The 14,339-nt window shown below is 35.6% G+C and overlaps 1 protein-coding gene across 8 annotated transcripts in view; it reads left to right on the forward strand.

Moving 5' to 3' along the window:
• LOC101738997 (dual 3',5'-cyclic-AMP and -GMP phosphodiesterase 11) overlaps positions 1-14,339 on the forward strand; it is a 267,871-nt gene that overhangs the window by 224,855 nt on the left and 28,677 nt on the right. For all 8 annotated transcript variants that reach the window (XM_062675410.1, XM_012695157.4, XM_012695151.4 and 5 more), the window contains one exon: positions 2,598-2,846. In XM_062675410.1, the coding sequence (XP_062531394.1) occupies positions 2,598-2,846 (249 nt within the window). The remainder of the gene's footprint in view (positions 1-2,597; positions 2,847-14,339) is intronic.

Here is a 14,339-nt window from a genome sequence, read left to right on the forward strand (position 1 = left end):
TTTTTCTTATTATCACGAACCAATCAATCTCACTCTTTCATATTGAAAGACGATGATGTCGACGAAATCGTTTCTTAAACCGTAATCGATAAGAACGCATCACAGCAAATAAATTGAACCTTAAATTCTTACTAAGGCCGCAATAATTGAGAATCTTACTTTCATATTAATGGTCCTACGCAAAATTGAACAAAGATAAACGTTCTTCGACCTAAACTGACGATCAATCTTGTGGGGTTATGGGTTTATTAGAGCCGAGACAAACGATTCTCGTTAGAACGGGTGTCAGGAAGAAAATTTTGTACCTACAACTGAATTAAGATGAAGGAAAACTGAAGACGGTTAAATCGTTTTTTTTATTTTATTGTTTCGATGGGTGGGCGAGCTCACAGCCTGGTATTAGATATCCACAACGTAAATGCGCCACCCACCATGAGATATAACTTCTAAGATCTCAAGTATAGTTACAACGGCTACCCCACCCATCAAACGCGCGGACTCACAAGAGGTCCTACCACCAGTAATTACGCAAATTATAATTTTGCGGGTTTGATTTTGATTACACGATAGTATCGTTAAGTAAAGAGTATTTGAGTAAAATCTTGAATAATCGGTCTTAACGGTAAGACGCATTTTGAACTCCCACGAGTAGGTACTGCTGTCTTGCCTTAAAGCAATCAGGGTGTTCAGTGTGAACGATGGGATAATCGTTATTAAAATATGATGAGAGTATTAAGATAGTATTAAGTATTATTAGTAGTAAGTATTAAGTAGAGTTAGTATTAAGAGTATTAATATAAGAGTTAAGTACATGTCCTTCTTTAAACGAGGCTTGTGGAGAGTATTAAGCGGTAGGCAGCGGCTTGCTGAAGTCCATGGGCGACGGTAACCACTCACCATCAGGTAGGCCGTGTGCTCGTCTGCCTACAAGTGCAATATTTTTTTTTATGATGATTGAATTTATGATGCCACGTTAGTGGGAAGCCTTCATATTGTGGTGACTATATGCGATAACATCCTTAGTCCGTCTACTTACTGTCCGGTACTATTTTATTTTCCAAAATTGAAAAATTTCGTAACGGTCTTAGTACATAATTATACAATGTTGAAATATTTCTTTTTTATTTTCGAATTTATCCTGTAAGAAATCACGCGGAAAGATAAAAAAAACGTTGACGAAAAATGGAAGGCTTAAGAAAAAAAATGTCTATTTAAAAAGTTTCCAAAGTCTTGTGTTGTTAATATTTCAAGGTGAAAAATGAAATTGCTTTGTGAATTTCTAATAAACTTGGAATTGTTCAAGGCATCTATCTGCCTTCTCGATAAGCGGCTCCGGCGACGGCTCCGTGGCCTTTGAAGAAACTTATTTTGTTTTTATTAAATTACTAGTTGACCCGACAGACTTCGTACTGCCTTAGTCGATAAATAAAAGACCTAAACTTTTGTATAAAATAAACTTAAAACAAACAAAACGAATCCGTCCGACGTGGGACACGTCAAAGGAAAAACAAATTGTTATTTTTATTTAATTCCGAGTATTTTGATATTTATCTGCCTTTTAAACCTCCTCTGGACTTCCACAAATAATTCAAGACCAAAATTAACCAAATCGGTCCAGCCGTTCTCGAATTTGGCGAGACTAACGAACAGCAATTCATTTTTATATATATAGATTGAGGAATTTATACCTGTTACAAAACTATCCAAAAGCATACTTTAAAAGGAAGATATCTGCCAAATAATGATTTTTAGGTGTCCCTTTTTGTTAACTTGTCGGTTTTTACGATACGAAATGACATAACGTAAAACTGAACTGTTTATGAAGTTTTATTATGATTATAATATTTGATGATAGTATTGAAACACAAAAAAAAACTATTTACGGCTGCGCGAGCCTTATAAAAAATTGTTTAAATTTAAAAAATATTTCATATATAACTAGATACATGTTAGATAAAGCAAATGATTACAGAACACACTTTAAATACATATTATAAAAGAAAAATAAGCATGGGCCTCCTGTGGCAACAATTTTCTATCTATGTTATCTATAAGGAATATTTTTTTTATTGCTTAGATGGGTGGACTAGCTCACAGCCCACCTAGTGTTAAGTGGTTACTGGAGCCCATAGACATCTATAACGTAAATGCGCCACCCACCTTGCGATATAAGTTCTAAGGTCTCAAGTATAGTTACAACGGCTGCCCCACCCTTCTTCAAACCGTAACTCATTACTGCTTCACGACAGAAATAAGCAGGGTGGTCGTACCTACTCATGTGGACTCAGAAGAGGTCCTACCACCAGTAATTACGCAAATTATAATTTTGTGGGTTTGATTTTTATTACACGATGTTATTCCTTCAATGTGGTGGAAGTCAATCGTGAACATTTGTTGAGTACGTATTACAACAATACGTATTACAACGTACAAATTGGTACCCGCTTGGGATTCGAACACCGGTGAATTGCTCAACACTAATGCACCGGACGTCTTAGCCTTTAGGCCACGACGACTTACAGGAATAGGTTAGCAATAGTTATAGCGAATCATAAAAGGGATTTACCAGTGATAAATACTAAAAACCTTGTACACAGGTGATAAACAAACAGAGTGACGGCCCGTTCACTGTCAACGATGAGAAGGTGTTCGCATCGTACCTCCAGTTTTGCGGGATCGGTCTAAGGAACGCGCAGCTGTATGAACGATCGCAGTTGGAGGTGAAGAGAAATCAGGTTCTGCTGGACCTCGCCAGGATGGTGTTCGAGGAACAGAGCACAATCGAGCACATGGTGTTGAGGATATTGACGCACACGCAGAGTCTGATACGCTGTCAGCGAGTACAAGTAAGTGTGTGTTGACGATATATTTATTTATTTATTTTTGCCCTCCGGGCGGAAAGTTGCAACTTTCGTCCCGCTGCGCTAAACAAAGTGGCCGCTTTCCGTCTTTGTCGGACAAATAAAATAGTATACAGCCCTTGGAAAGTAAAAAAGTAAACCTCAGACCACATGTAATTGTTGGCCGAGGCGAACAGTTACATGTGATCTGAGGCTTTTCTTATTTTCCTTCCCAAGGGTTGTTATATAACTATTATTCGGGAAACCAACAGTACAATACAAGCAAAAAAATAGCTAAAACAATAACCAAACATGTTTCCATCATCAAAATCACATATAAGTGGAAAGTTAACAAATTTAACTTTACCCAAAAAAACTAAAGCAACACAATACGCACATATTATTATGTACATCAACTTACACTATAAAAATATATCAGTAGGTCATGACAAATAGCTGAGTTTACATCTTGTTTCTCGTCGAAAGCTCGTCGATGCAATAACGAATGCTCACAGTTGATACTCAGTTTATAAATTATAACGGCTCCCTCCGGCTCCACTCGGATCTTTAACAAAAATTTCAACTATATTTGACGTTGTTTTATTTTTAAAAATAAAAGAACACTTATTGCGGCATAACTATAATAGTTAGACATATGCTGTCGCGATACTTTTTGTAAATAATAGTGTGTTCTACAAAGTCGCTGTACATTATTTTATTCTATCACCAATAGTTTTCGCAGGGCACGCGATGTAAATAATATGTTAGGTAATTTTTTTACACCTTGGGGTTACATTATTGGAGTTTTAGTAAGGATCCCTATTTTTTTTCAAAAAAGATTATAGCCTATGTCACTCGGGAGTAGTGTAGCTTCCAAACAGGGAAAGATTTTTTAAAATCGGTTCAGTAGTTTCGGAGCCTATTCAATACACACAAACCAACAAATATTTCCTCTTTATAATATTAAGTATAAGATTTACAATGCTATAGAAATAAAAGTTTGTTATGTTTCGACGTGAAACCATAGCTTAAACCCGCTAAGCTTTCGGATCATCTCAGCAGGTCGCGATTCTAAATCGATTGTATAGGCATCCGTGAAGCTGCTGCTCTTGAGCTGTAAGTAAGTTGAGCTTTTGATAAGAGTGACAGTTATGTTCGTAATTGACGGGACAGGGTTTGATTGTTTTTGTTTATTATTATTGGAAAATCTCTTTTAGTTTTTAATGCAATTAATTGGCGTCTGTCACAGAATTTCATTCGATTTGATCATGTTATTTAAAGATTTTTCGAATGTTAAGGACATTTTCTTTCTGTGTATGTTTATCGATATTTTAAATTTTAATTGTAAATTTAATTGACTAAATTTATATTATATTCATACCACATTAAATGACAACACACCATACCACATAACGTAATCCAAACATAGACAAAGCAACAATTTTCATGAATTTTTTCTAAACATCTTTAATTTCAAGGACATTCTAAAAATAGTCGAAGAGTAATGGTATTTTGTTTTCTTACGCTCCAATAGATTCGGCACATAAAAGCACTTATTGAGAGTATTAAGAGTATTTTTGTTCGGTGTTGTTGGATAATGCATAATAAAAAAAGTAAAGTAAGAGCTATTTTCCTTTGCGTTAAATTACCTTACATTGACCTTTACAACTAACTATACATACATATATTGTCTAATTCTCTGCTGACCACTAATGCTGAGCGTTTTCTGAAATCATAAATACGTAACGTTAATGAGTGCTTACGTAGGAATTTAACAGTAATTACGCATATTCGTGAAAAACAAGAAAACCGATAGCGATAATAAATCAAAAATCATTTTTTATCAACTTATGCAATTAGACAATAATAATTTAATATTAAAACAATAATAAAATAAGACCACGCTATATTTATAAACATTAACAAAAGCAAAACATTAACTGTCCCCTTCACACTCATAAGCTAGACCGCGCGAGAGAGAGATGGGCAGAATTTTCATGACGCGCATGCAGTGCGACGTCACGCCGCGCGCTTATTCACAAACACTACACAAACGCAACGTTTGAATGTGTTGAACGCAAGCTACATAGCGGAGTGGGGGTGTTATGTTTTATTTTCGTTACGGAAATTCTTGATTCGGTCGCCGCGCTCAAAGCTCGTGATAAAAGCTATGCAATAGCTTAGTTTTAGATCGTTAGTTAGAGTACCGGTCATCTCGATGTTGAAGCGTTATAGGAACCAATAGACACAACAGTGTAAATGACGCTCCTTACTAGACAACGTAGACACCGACATTGTTGAGCACGCTATTATACATAATTGATATATGATCACAATACGTGCCCTTGCATAAGTATATTAAAAGTACATTTAATTTTATACCCGATTACGTTTCTCAAAGGCGTCAAGGGTATATTCCGCTTCGCTTTATAACAAAATGAAATCCAATAAACCAGACGGAATGTCGAAAGAATCTAAAAATACAACCAACTGAAGGTCCTTAATTCGTAGAATTAAGTCAACGTTAAGAAAATGTACGTAATTTATTTCTACAATATGAAAATTCGAGTTCGTACTCAATGCGAAGGTATAATTCAATATTCCTTTGTTCTAACGAACGTGAAGCGTTTTCGACAATTTTCTCTCACACGGTAGACTCCGTATAATAATCAAATGTGTACATTTATGTGTGTATTTTATAGAAAACTAGCGACCCGCCCTCGCTTCGCTTCGGAAACTGTAATTTATAATTGGTTTCTCCACTATTTAATGGATGTTATTATACATATAAACCTTTCTCTTCAATCACTCTATCTATTAAAAAAACCGCATCAAAATCCGTTGCGAAGTTTTAAAGATTTAAGCATACATAGGGACAGACAGATATAGGGACAGAGAAAGCGACTTTGTTTTATACTATGTAGTGATTCTACGTTCCAAAATTATTTATACTCGGTGAATTGTTGAAAAGTTTAGTTTGCTCGAAAATTATCCTAAGTGTGTTCTTGGAGCTCGGCCATTGTTGTCTAAGACTTAGCCAAACTATTTTTCAATATTTAGGTTATCCGAGATGCGCTAGTCTCAAAAGGACACATAAAATTATTCGTGCAATAAGAGATTAAGATTCGTTTATTGTTTTCTTGATTGTTTTGTCGTTTCAAGTACTATAAGTATATGTAGTTTCATGTATTTGACCTGACAATCAGCGTTTATCCGTTTTTTCTAAGTTATAACTGGGATATAATAAAAAAAAAAGATCCAAACAATAACGACAATTATAAAGAGACTAGCCGTACTGGCCCGCTTTGCTGGGCATTTAAAATTAACATTATTATTTATTGTCATTATTATTAGGGAGTCCAACACTCATATCAATATTAGCCTATCCATTAAGTACATGTATTTTCTACATGGATACCAAGTTTCAAGTCAATCGGATGCATGATTCAGTAGTTATAACGGAACATCCGTAAAAACCACTGTAGATTTATATTTAGTATAGATTGTTTCTATTTAATTTTTATATTATGTTTATTTTCAACATTTGCGCTGAGGAAATCGTTTATTTTAATTATCTGTATCGAGAACCATCGAATCGATTCTCATCCGCTTTCTAATTTTCGTAGGCTTCAGTAGCGTTTTAATAATTTTGCTTGTTTTCGTTCGCCTTCTGTACGAAATTGATTTTGAGAAGTGAAATTAGTTTTTTGTTCGATTGGTTCGATTTGTACAATTCAAGGGAATTACTAATTTTACTTAGGATTTCAATCGATCGATTCTTTAGAAAGAAATAAGCGTTGCAATATGCTTTGTTTATTCATTTTCAGTTGTATCATTATTCATTTTGAGCTTATCATCCATTACTGCTGCGTCTACGTCTCTTTGAGTATGCCACTCATCTCGGTTTTGAGTTAATCCAATTGTAAACGAAATTCGTCGACCCCTCGAGATGATTGGCGTCTGATGTTTCTTTCACCTGGGCGACGTACCAATTCGTTTACGTATTTCTCCAATGGCCTGTCATGTTATGTTTAGTTTAGCTATCTTGTATCTATGTAAATAGATAGAATATAAGAAGAGTCTGAAGCGAGAGTGAGATTCTTCTAGAATCACATTAACCCGAGATAGTTCGAAGGATTGCGGGTTTGATTTACCAGTTAGCACGCCACACAAAACTATAGGAAAAACACAATATTCCTCTTATAAGGTGGAATGATGACCTGCCGAAGTTCGTGGGAATCCACTGGATGTCAGCAGTGCTGGACCGCTTATTGTGACGAAACCTTGGACAGGCTATAACAGTCGTCGATGATAATGATGATGATTGCCGATAGATAGAGAGTATAGAAAACGATTTGAAACATAAAATAAAATTCACCAATAATACATAAATTTATTTCGATGAAAAACATTACTTTAATCCCTTACTGTTGGTAGACAGGTTGGTAATAATTCAATGTCGATTAATCCCTTTTCGATATAATGGATTTTGCCAGAAAGTTAGAGCCGTTATGAAATTACATCACAAACATATTTTTTTCGATTTATCGGACAATGACACCAAGAATATACGGTAATAAATTTTGTAATGAATACGTGCGCGTGCTGAATTGATTTTAAATCGAATAAAAATTAAACTCCTTCAATTTCTAAAGTCCACATATATACACTGCAATTCGTCAATTTTAATTCTTTTTATACATTATTTGCTAGTAATATAACTTTTTAACATGATAATAAAAAAGTTTTGCAACTGTTCTTATATTCACATCGGATATCTAGGACTAATTGTTGATTGAATGAAACATATCTAAAATTGAGTAAACATAGATTTCGCAACAACAAATTTAATTTTAATTTACAATAATATCCTATCTATTAAGTATGTTTCTCTTCAAATATTATCTCTTATAACGATAAACAGAGATACTGGCACTTACTTATAATAATATTTCGCGAGCTCGGCTGCTCGTAAATGTTAGCTATGTTATTTCATTTTCCATTGAGGTGAAAATTCCTTGGGAGCAGATATGAAAATGTACGTTAACCGTTTATGTTTATGATCACGTGAAAATCTTTATTCTGATTAAATTGTTTACGATTTTTGACGTGACAACGTCTTATAATTCGATGGAGCCGGCCGCACGCACGAAAAAACATGACGCATGCGGCGTTACCTCGCTCTGAGGCGTATTTTCTTATGACGTTGTCACGTTCAACTATCGTTAGTAAACCGACTTTACAGACAACCGATTTTTGATTTATTGTTCTTTTTATAACTGTTTATAAATAATTCGAGATTCGTTAAAATTTTGTTGTTATTTCTATCAATCAAAATATGCACTTGTGGTATTGATGCGGATCTACGCAATGGTAATTTTTTAATGTCCTTCTTGAAGAAGCCAGGTGTACGGGGAACCGACAAAGTCTTCAAAGCCATTTTGTACTGCATACACATTATATACTTACTATGCATACTACACATCGTCGTCGTGGCCTAAAGGATAAGACGTCCGGTGCATACGTGTTGAAGCGATGCACCGGTGTTCGAATCTCAGGCGGCTACCAATTTTTCTAATGAAATACGTACTCAACAAATGTTCACGATTGACTTCGCGGTGAAGGAATAACATCGTGTAATAAAAATCAAACCCGCAAAATTATAATTTGCGTAATTACTGGTGGTAGGACCTCTTGAGAGTCCGCGCGTGTAGGTACCACCGCCCTGCCTATTTCTGCCGTGAAGAAGTAATATGTTTCGGTTTTAAGGGCGAGGCAGCCGTTGTAACTATACTTGAGACTTTAGAGCTTTCTCAAGGTGGGTGGCACATTTACGTTCTAGATGTCTATGGGCTCCAGTAACTACTTAACACCATGTGGGCTGTGAGCTCGTCCACCCATCTAAGCAATAAAAAAAAACTATACATACTACACATACTATATATATATATATATATATATATATATATATATATATATATATATATATATATATATATATATATATATATATATATATATATATATATATATATATATATATATATATATATATATATATATATATATAGAAAAAACCTAAGCCTAGTAAAACTATACATATAATATGTATCCCTTCGTCAATTCTCAAGTAGCAAGCTTCGTTTCGATCTACGCTATCTTATGATGATTGAATCGTCGGCTGTTTGTGGCGCCGTTGGCTGGCTTATCGCGGTCATCACACAGACGGCTTGAATGTTAATTGTGATTTATCTCTGTTATTACTATGCTAATGATTGTCTCTTGGAACGATAACGAAATGCCCTCACTGTGTTACAAAACTTTACGATGAATCTCATTTTTACGAGATCACATATACATACTGGTATAAGATAAATGTACGATTTCAATGATAGGACTTTTTTTTTATTTTCCTTTATAATCTCATTTTGTTCTGTATATGCAGTGTTTTTGAAAAGGAACGTTTTGGCTCTTATTAGTAAATAAATTATAAACGGAGTTTAAGGGATTATTTCTTATATGAAGGTTAAACAACAATATGTGTACGTGCTACTCTGACGTAAATGAAAATCAATATTCGTTTGGTGAGCCAAATTTTAAAAATGTTTTTTTTAAGCGATTGCATAGCTTTTATCGCGGGCTTTGAGCGCCGCGACAGAATCAAGAAATTCCGTAACGAAAGTAAAACTTAACACCCTCACTCCGCCTACCATATAGCCCATCGCGTTCAACACGTTCACACGTTGTGCTTATGTAGTGTTTGTGAATAAGCGCGCGGCGTGACGTCGCGCTGCATGCGCATCATGAAAAGTCTGCCCATCTCTCTTTGGTCTAGCTTATGAGTGTGAAGGGGACAGTTAATGTTTTGCTTCTGTTAATGTTTATAAATATAGTGTGGTCTTGTTTTATTATTGTTTTAATATTAAATTATTATTGTCTAATTATAATTGCATAAGTTGATAAAAAATACTATGCAATAGCTTTACCACGGCAGACCCCGAGTGCCACACATGTTTTTTTATTAACGAGTGTGACCTCCGGCCGTCCTCTAGTTTAGCGTTGTGTTACATTGCTTGCTAAAATCGTAACTTTAGTTTTGGTGAACCATTTCAAGATTAGAATGGTGTGGTGCGCACTGTGTGGATTTGCGCCCCCCCCCTCCATCTACGGCTCACCTCATGCCTCTTTCCAGCATGTCTTGACCTATATTTTGGTCTTTTTAAATTGTTCCTCAATCAGCAACGCCAGTAACACTTCTGTACAAGTCAAGTTCAAGCTACTGCTTACCACTACCAACTTTACCAGCTTAAGTGGGCAGACGTTACGGCACACCTGATATTAAGCAACTATCCGAACATATAGCATAATTTTAATGGCACGATCCCACTCTGAAATCAAAATCTCAATTCCTTCGAAAAAATAATTCTACAATACTCAATTTTTATTCATAATAGTTTTTCGCTTCAGTATGTACCAATTTGTGGTGGTTCATAGCTCGCCTTACTACTACTAATACTTAGGTAGGAATCGGGCGGAGAAGATCCTCTGAGCTAAAACTTGTTTGGATGGATATCCAATAAAAAAGGAGCATTTACCAAAATCTCGAAACTACCCTGTCGTTGTGGTTAAAGTATGTCTGAAACTTTTCCGAAACAGTCTTTTTCTAATACAATTACGTGTTTTTGGCACATTCCTTTTACGTATCGCCCGATACAAGCTTGCGGCATGTGACAGCACTAAACGATATATCGGCTTATTGGAATAGTTCCAACGTTTCTTAACCGACAATGAATCTAGTCGGATTCATTCAAGAATATTTGTGTTCTTTCATGTATGTAATAAGTGTGATATTTATTTCCGATTTTTAACGTTTTATGTTATATGTAACTAGTCAGGTCATAAGTATTGTCACACAGTAAAAACTTTTCTTTTAGAATGCTGGCCACAAAAAAGTTTATTGAATTCGAATTTCGAATTGTTCATGAAAATAAAAATGTATACTTTTAGAAACTTACTCATTTTTAAATATAGAGTGGACGCTTAAAGAAGACCGTGTTGCAGTTATTGCGTTGCATCGTTGCGATTACGCGCCAATTCAAATTTTTAACATACTGAAAAATTTGAATATAACCAAAAGATTCGTTTATCGTACCATCAAACGATACAATGAAGACTCTAGTGTAGATGACAGGTCAAGAAGTGGTCGCCCTCGGTCTGTTAGGACTCCAGCAGTGATAAAAGCTGTGAAGGCGCGAATTCAAAGAAATCCTAAACGTAAGCAGAAACTGTTGGCCCTTCAGATGGGGTTAAGCAGAACCACGGTGAAAAGGGTGTTAAATGAAGACTTAGGGCTTCGGGCATATCGAAGAAAAACAGGACATCGTTTGAATGCTCGTCTAATGGACCTGAGACTGAAGAGAAGCCGCGCTTTGTTGAAGCGGTACGCGCGAAAAAAATATCGGGAAATTCTTTTTTCAGATGAAAAATTTTTTACCGTAGAAGAGAGCTACAACAAACAAAATGATAAGGTGTACGCACACAGTAGTGAAGAAGCGAGCAACCGTATTCCACGTGTCCAACGAGGTCATTTTCCATCCTCGCTCATGGTATGGTTGGGAGTTTCTTATTGGGGCTTAACAGAGGTACATTTTTGTGAGAAAGGTGTAAAAACGAATGCAGTTGTGTATCAAAATACAGTCCTGACGAACCTTGTGGAACCTGTTTTTTATACCATGTTCAATAGCAGGCACTGGATATTCCAACAAGATTCGGCGCCAGCTCATAGAGCGAAGAGCACACAAGAATGGCTGGCGGCGCGTGAAATCGACTTCATCCGGCACGAAGACTGGCCCTCCTCCAGTCCAGATTTGAATCCGTTAGATTACAAGATATGGCAACACTTGGAGGAAAAGGCGTGCTCAAAGCCTCATCCCAATTTGGAGTCACTCAAGACATCCTTGATTAAGGCAGCCGCCGATATTGACATGGACCTCGTTCGTGCTGCGATAGACGACTGGCCGCGCAGATTGAAGGCCTGTATTCAAAATCACGGAGGTCATTTTGAATAAACTTTAGTGTCATAAGAATCTATGTTTTGTTAAGTTCAATTTGGTATATGAATGGTTACATAATTAATAAACTTGTTTCAATTATTTTACATTAAACATGTGACAGAATTTATGACCTGACTAGGTATATATCGGATTATAAAAAAAACAATGGGTCTACTGCCAGGGGTGGGCAAAAGCCGGCCCGCGGGCCGGATCCGGCCCTTTTGCTAATTTTATCCGGCCCGTTGAAAAATTCCGCACATAAATTTTTTTAAACTCTTTTATGAGATTTTGTTGACATCAGCATTAAAAAAGCATATGCGGTAAAAAAGCATATGCGGTATAGTCCTCCGGCCCGGGAGACATTTTGAAAATTTCATTTTGGCCCGCGCTTTAAAGTATTTGCCCACCCCTACTCTACTCTATGAATATACTCGTATTTATATAAAATGAAAACATTTAAAATCGTTTTTGTGTCGAGTTGCGTTAATAATTCGAATTAATCAATCAAATTCAATTTTAATTAAATTATTAAAATAATGAAAACCAGATTTACATAATACTAGCTGTACCCGTCCGCTTTGCTGGGCATTTAAAATTAACATGATTATTTCTCACCTTCACAATGATTCTCATCATTAACTCCCCCGCAACTGGTTTAGGGAGGGAGTCTAAGAGTTAGCCTATCCATTAATTATCAACTCCCCCGCAACTGGTGTAGGGAGTCCAACACTCATATAAATATTAGCCTATCCATTAATTACATGTATTTTCTACATGGATACCAAGTTTCAAGTCAATCGGATGCATGGTTCAATAGTTTTAACGGAACATCCGTAAAAACCACTGTAGATTTATATATTAGTATAGATTATGTTAAAACCGCTATGATTTCTATTTTAATCTTAAAGTTATTTTCTATTTTAGTTTCGCTTGTGTTTTCTATTTCTCGATTTGATTTTAATAGTATCTATTTTAGCTGGACTGTGTTTTTGAACAATCTTCAATGTAGGAAAAAACACAAGAAAAAAGTAATTCCTGTTCACATAAGTATAAAAATAGCAGCTGGTTTGGTATTATACAAACAAATCAAATCGTCGATGCGCTGCCTGACTTTTACTAAGTAACATAATAAAATATGTTTCATACGAAAACAAACAAGAGGAATATCAAATAGAATATTGTCAGATTTGTCGATCGAAGTTATTTGCGGAATATTCTAATATGATTGTGCCTCGCAGCGTCGAAGTTTCAAATTTGATCCATTGGGTTCATCAGATCCAATTGCTTTTTTTTTTTCATGGAAGCGAAAATTTTGTAGACGATACTTTTGTATTAAGTACTTTTGAAATTAATTTTAATTATTAAGACATCGTTAAATAAGTTTCGTCAAGTTCTTGTCACAATAAATAGGCTGTCAAACTTTTGAACTTTTTTTAATATTTGTTCAAATATGTTCTATGAGGTTGTGTGAATGAAAATTTAGTAAATATATTTAAATTCATTTTAAGACATACAACTGTCCTGCTTATTAGGTGTCAGTATAACTAATATTGAAAAGAGTAACTACAGCGGGCGCCTTACATGCACATGCATGATGCTTATTGATTGTGAACGAGGATGATTTTCGAAAACAAAATTACTTTAATGGACAAAAAAACACCTTGTCTGAGTAAAAGCATGGCGCGCGATCTAATGACAATTGAAAACGATAAGAGTGGACTTTTACACCCTCGGGAAATATTCCCGAAAAGGTTTTCAGCACTTCAACCATCACGGTTTATGTGCCACGTGTAAAAGATAGACGTCGAAGAAATATTTTGCGTGTAGATAGACAGACATTGCCCTAAAATATTGCGTATTTGATGATATTATTTTTATTTTAAGAAAAATATACCAAAATTGTTTGCTTTTCGGTTTTAGATGTAAGCTTATGTTATTTACAGGTTGTAATATTCTTGTTTATTTGAATACAACGCTCGTAACAGAATATTATAACATAAAAAGTCACAGCTTTTTTTTTTTTTTGGGTACGCACCACGATTATTGTACTAAAGAGAGGAACCGTTTTGTATATTATACCGCTTGACACTGTTAACACTGACACTGATAACTATAATTTTACATTAATGTATTATAAATACACATTTGTATAAACGAAGCGCGCGCCAGCTATTTTACGTGGATAAACTCATACCTACCTACCTAACTATATACCTAAATACCTACACAGACCACTTAGTTTCTTGCCGGATCCTCTCAGTGGGTCCCGTTTCCGATCCGGTAGTTGATTCTGCCCTGCCTAGCAAAGCACTGCTCTTGCTAGGCAGGGCCAGTGTTAGCAACACTCCCGGCTTGAGCCCCGTGAGCTCACCTACTCGCCCGGTTACGCTGACATAGCCTCTCAAAGCTATCATCAGCTTAGGTAGGAAAAAAATATGGCTCTAGC

This window comes from Bombyx mori, chromosome 3 (genome assembly GCF_030269925.1).
Source record: "Bombyx mori chromosome 3, ASM3026992v2".
NCBI classification, from domain to species: Eukaryota; Metazoa; Arthropoda; class Insecta; order Lepidoptera; family Bombycidae; genus Bombyx; species Bombyx mori.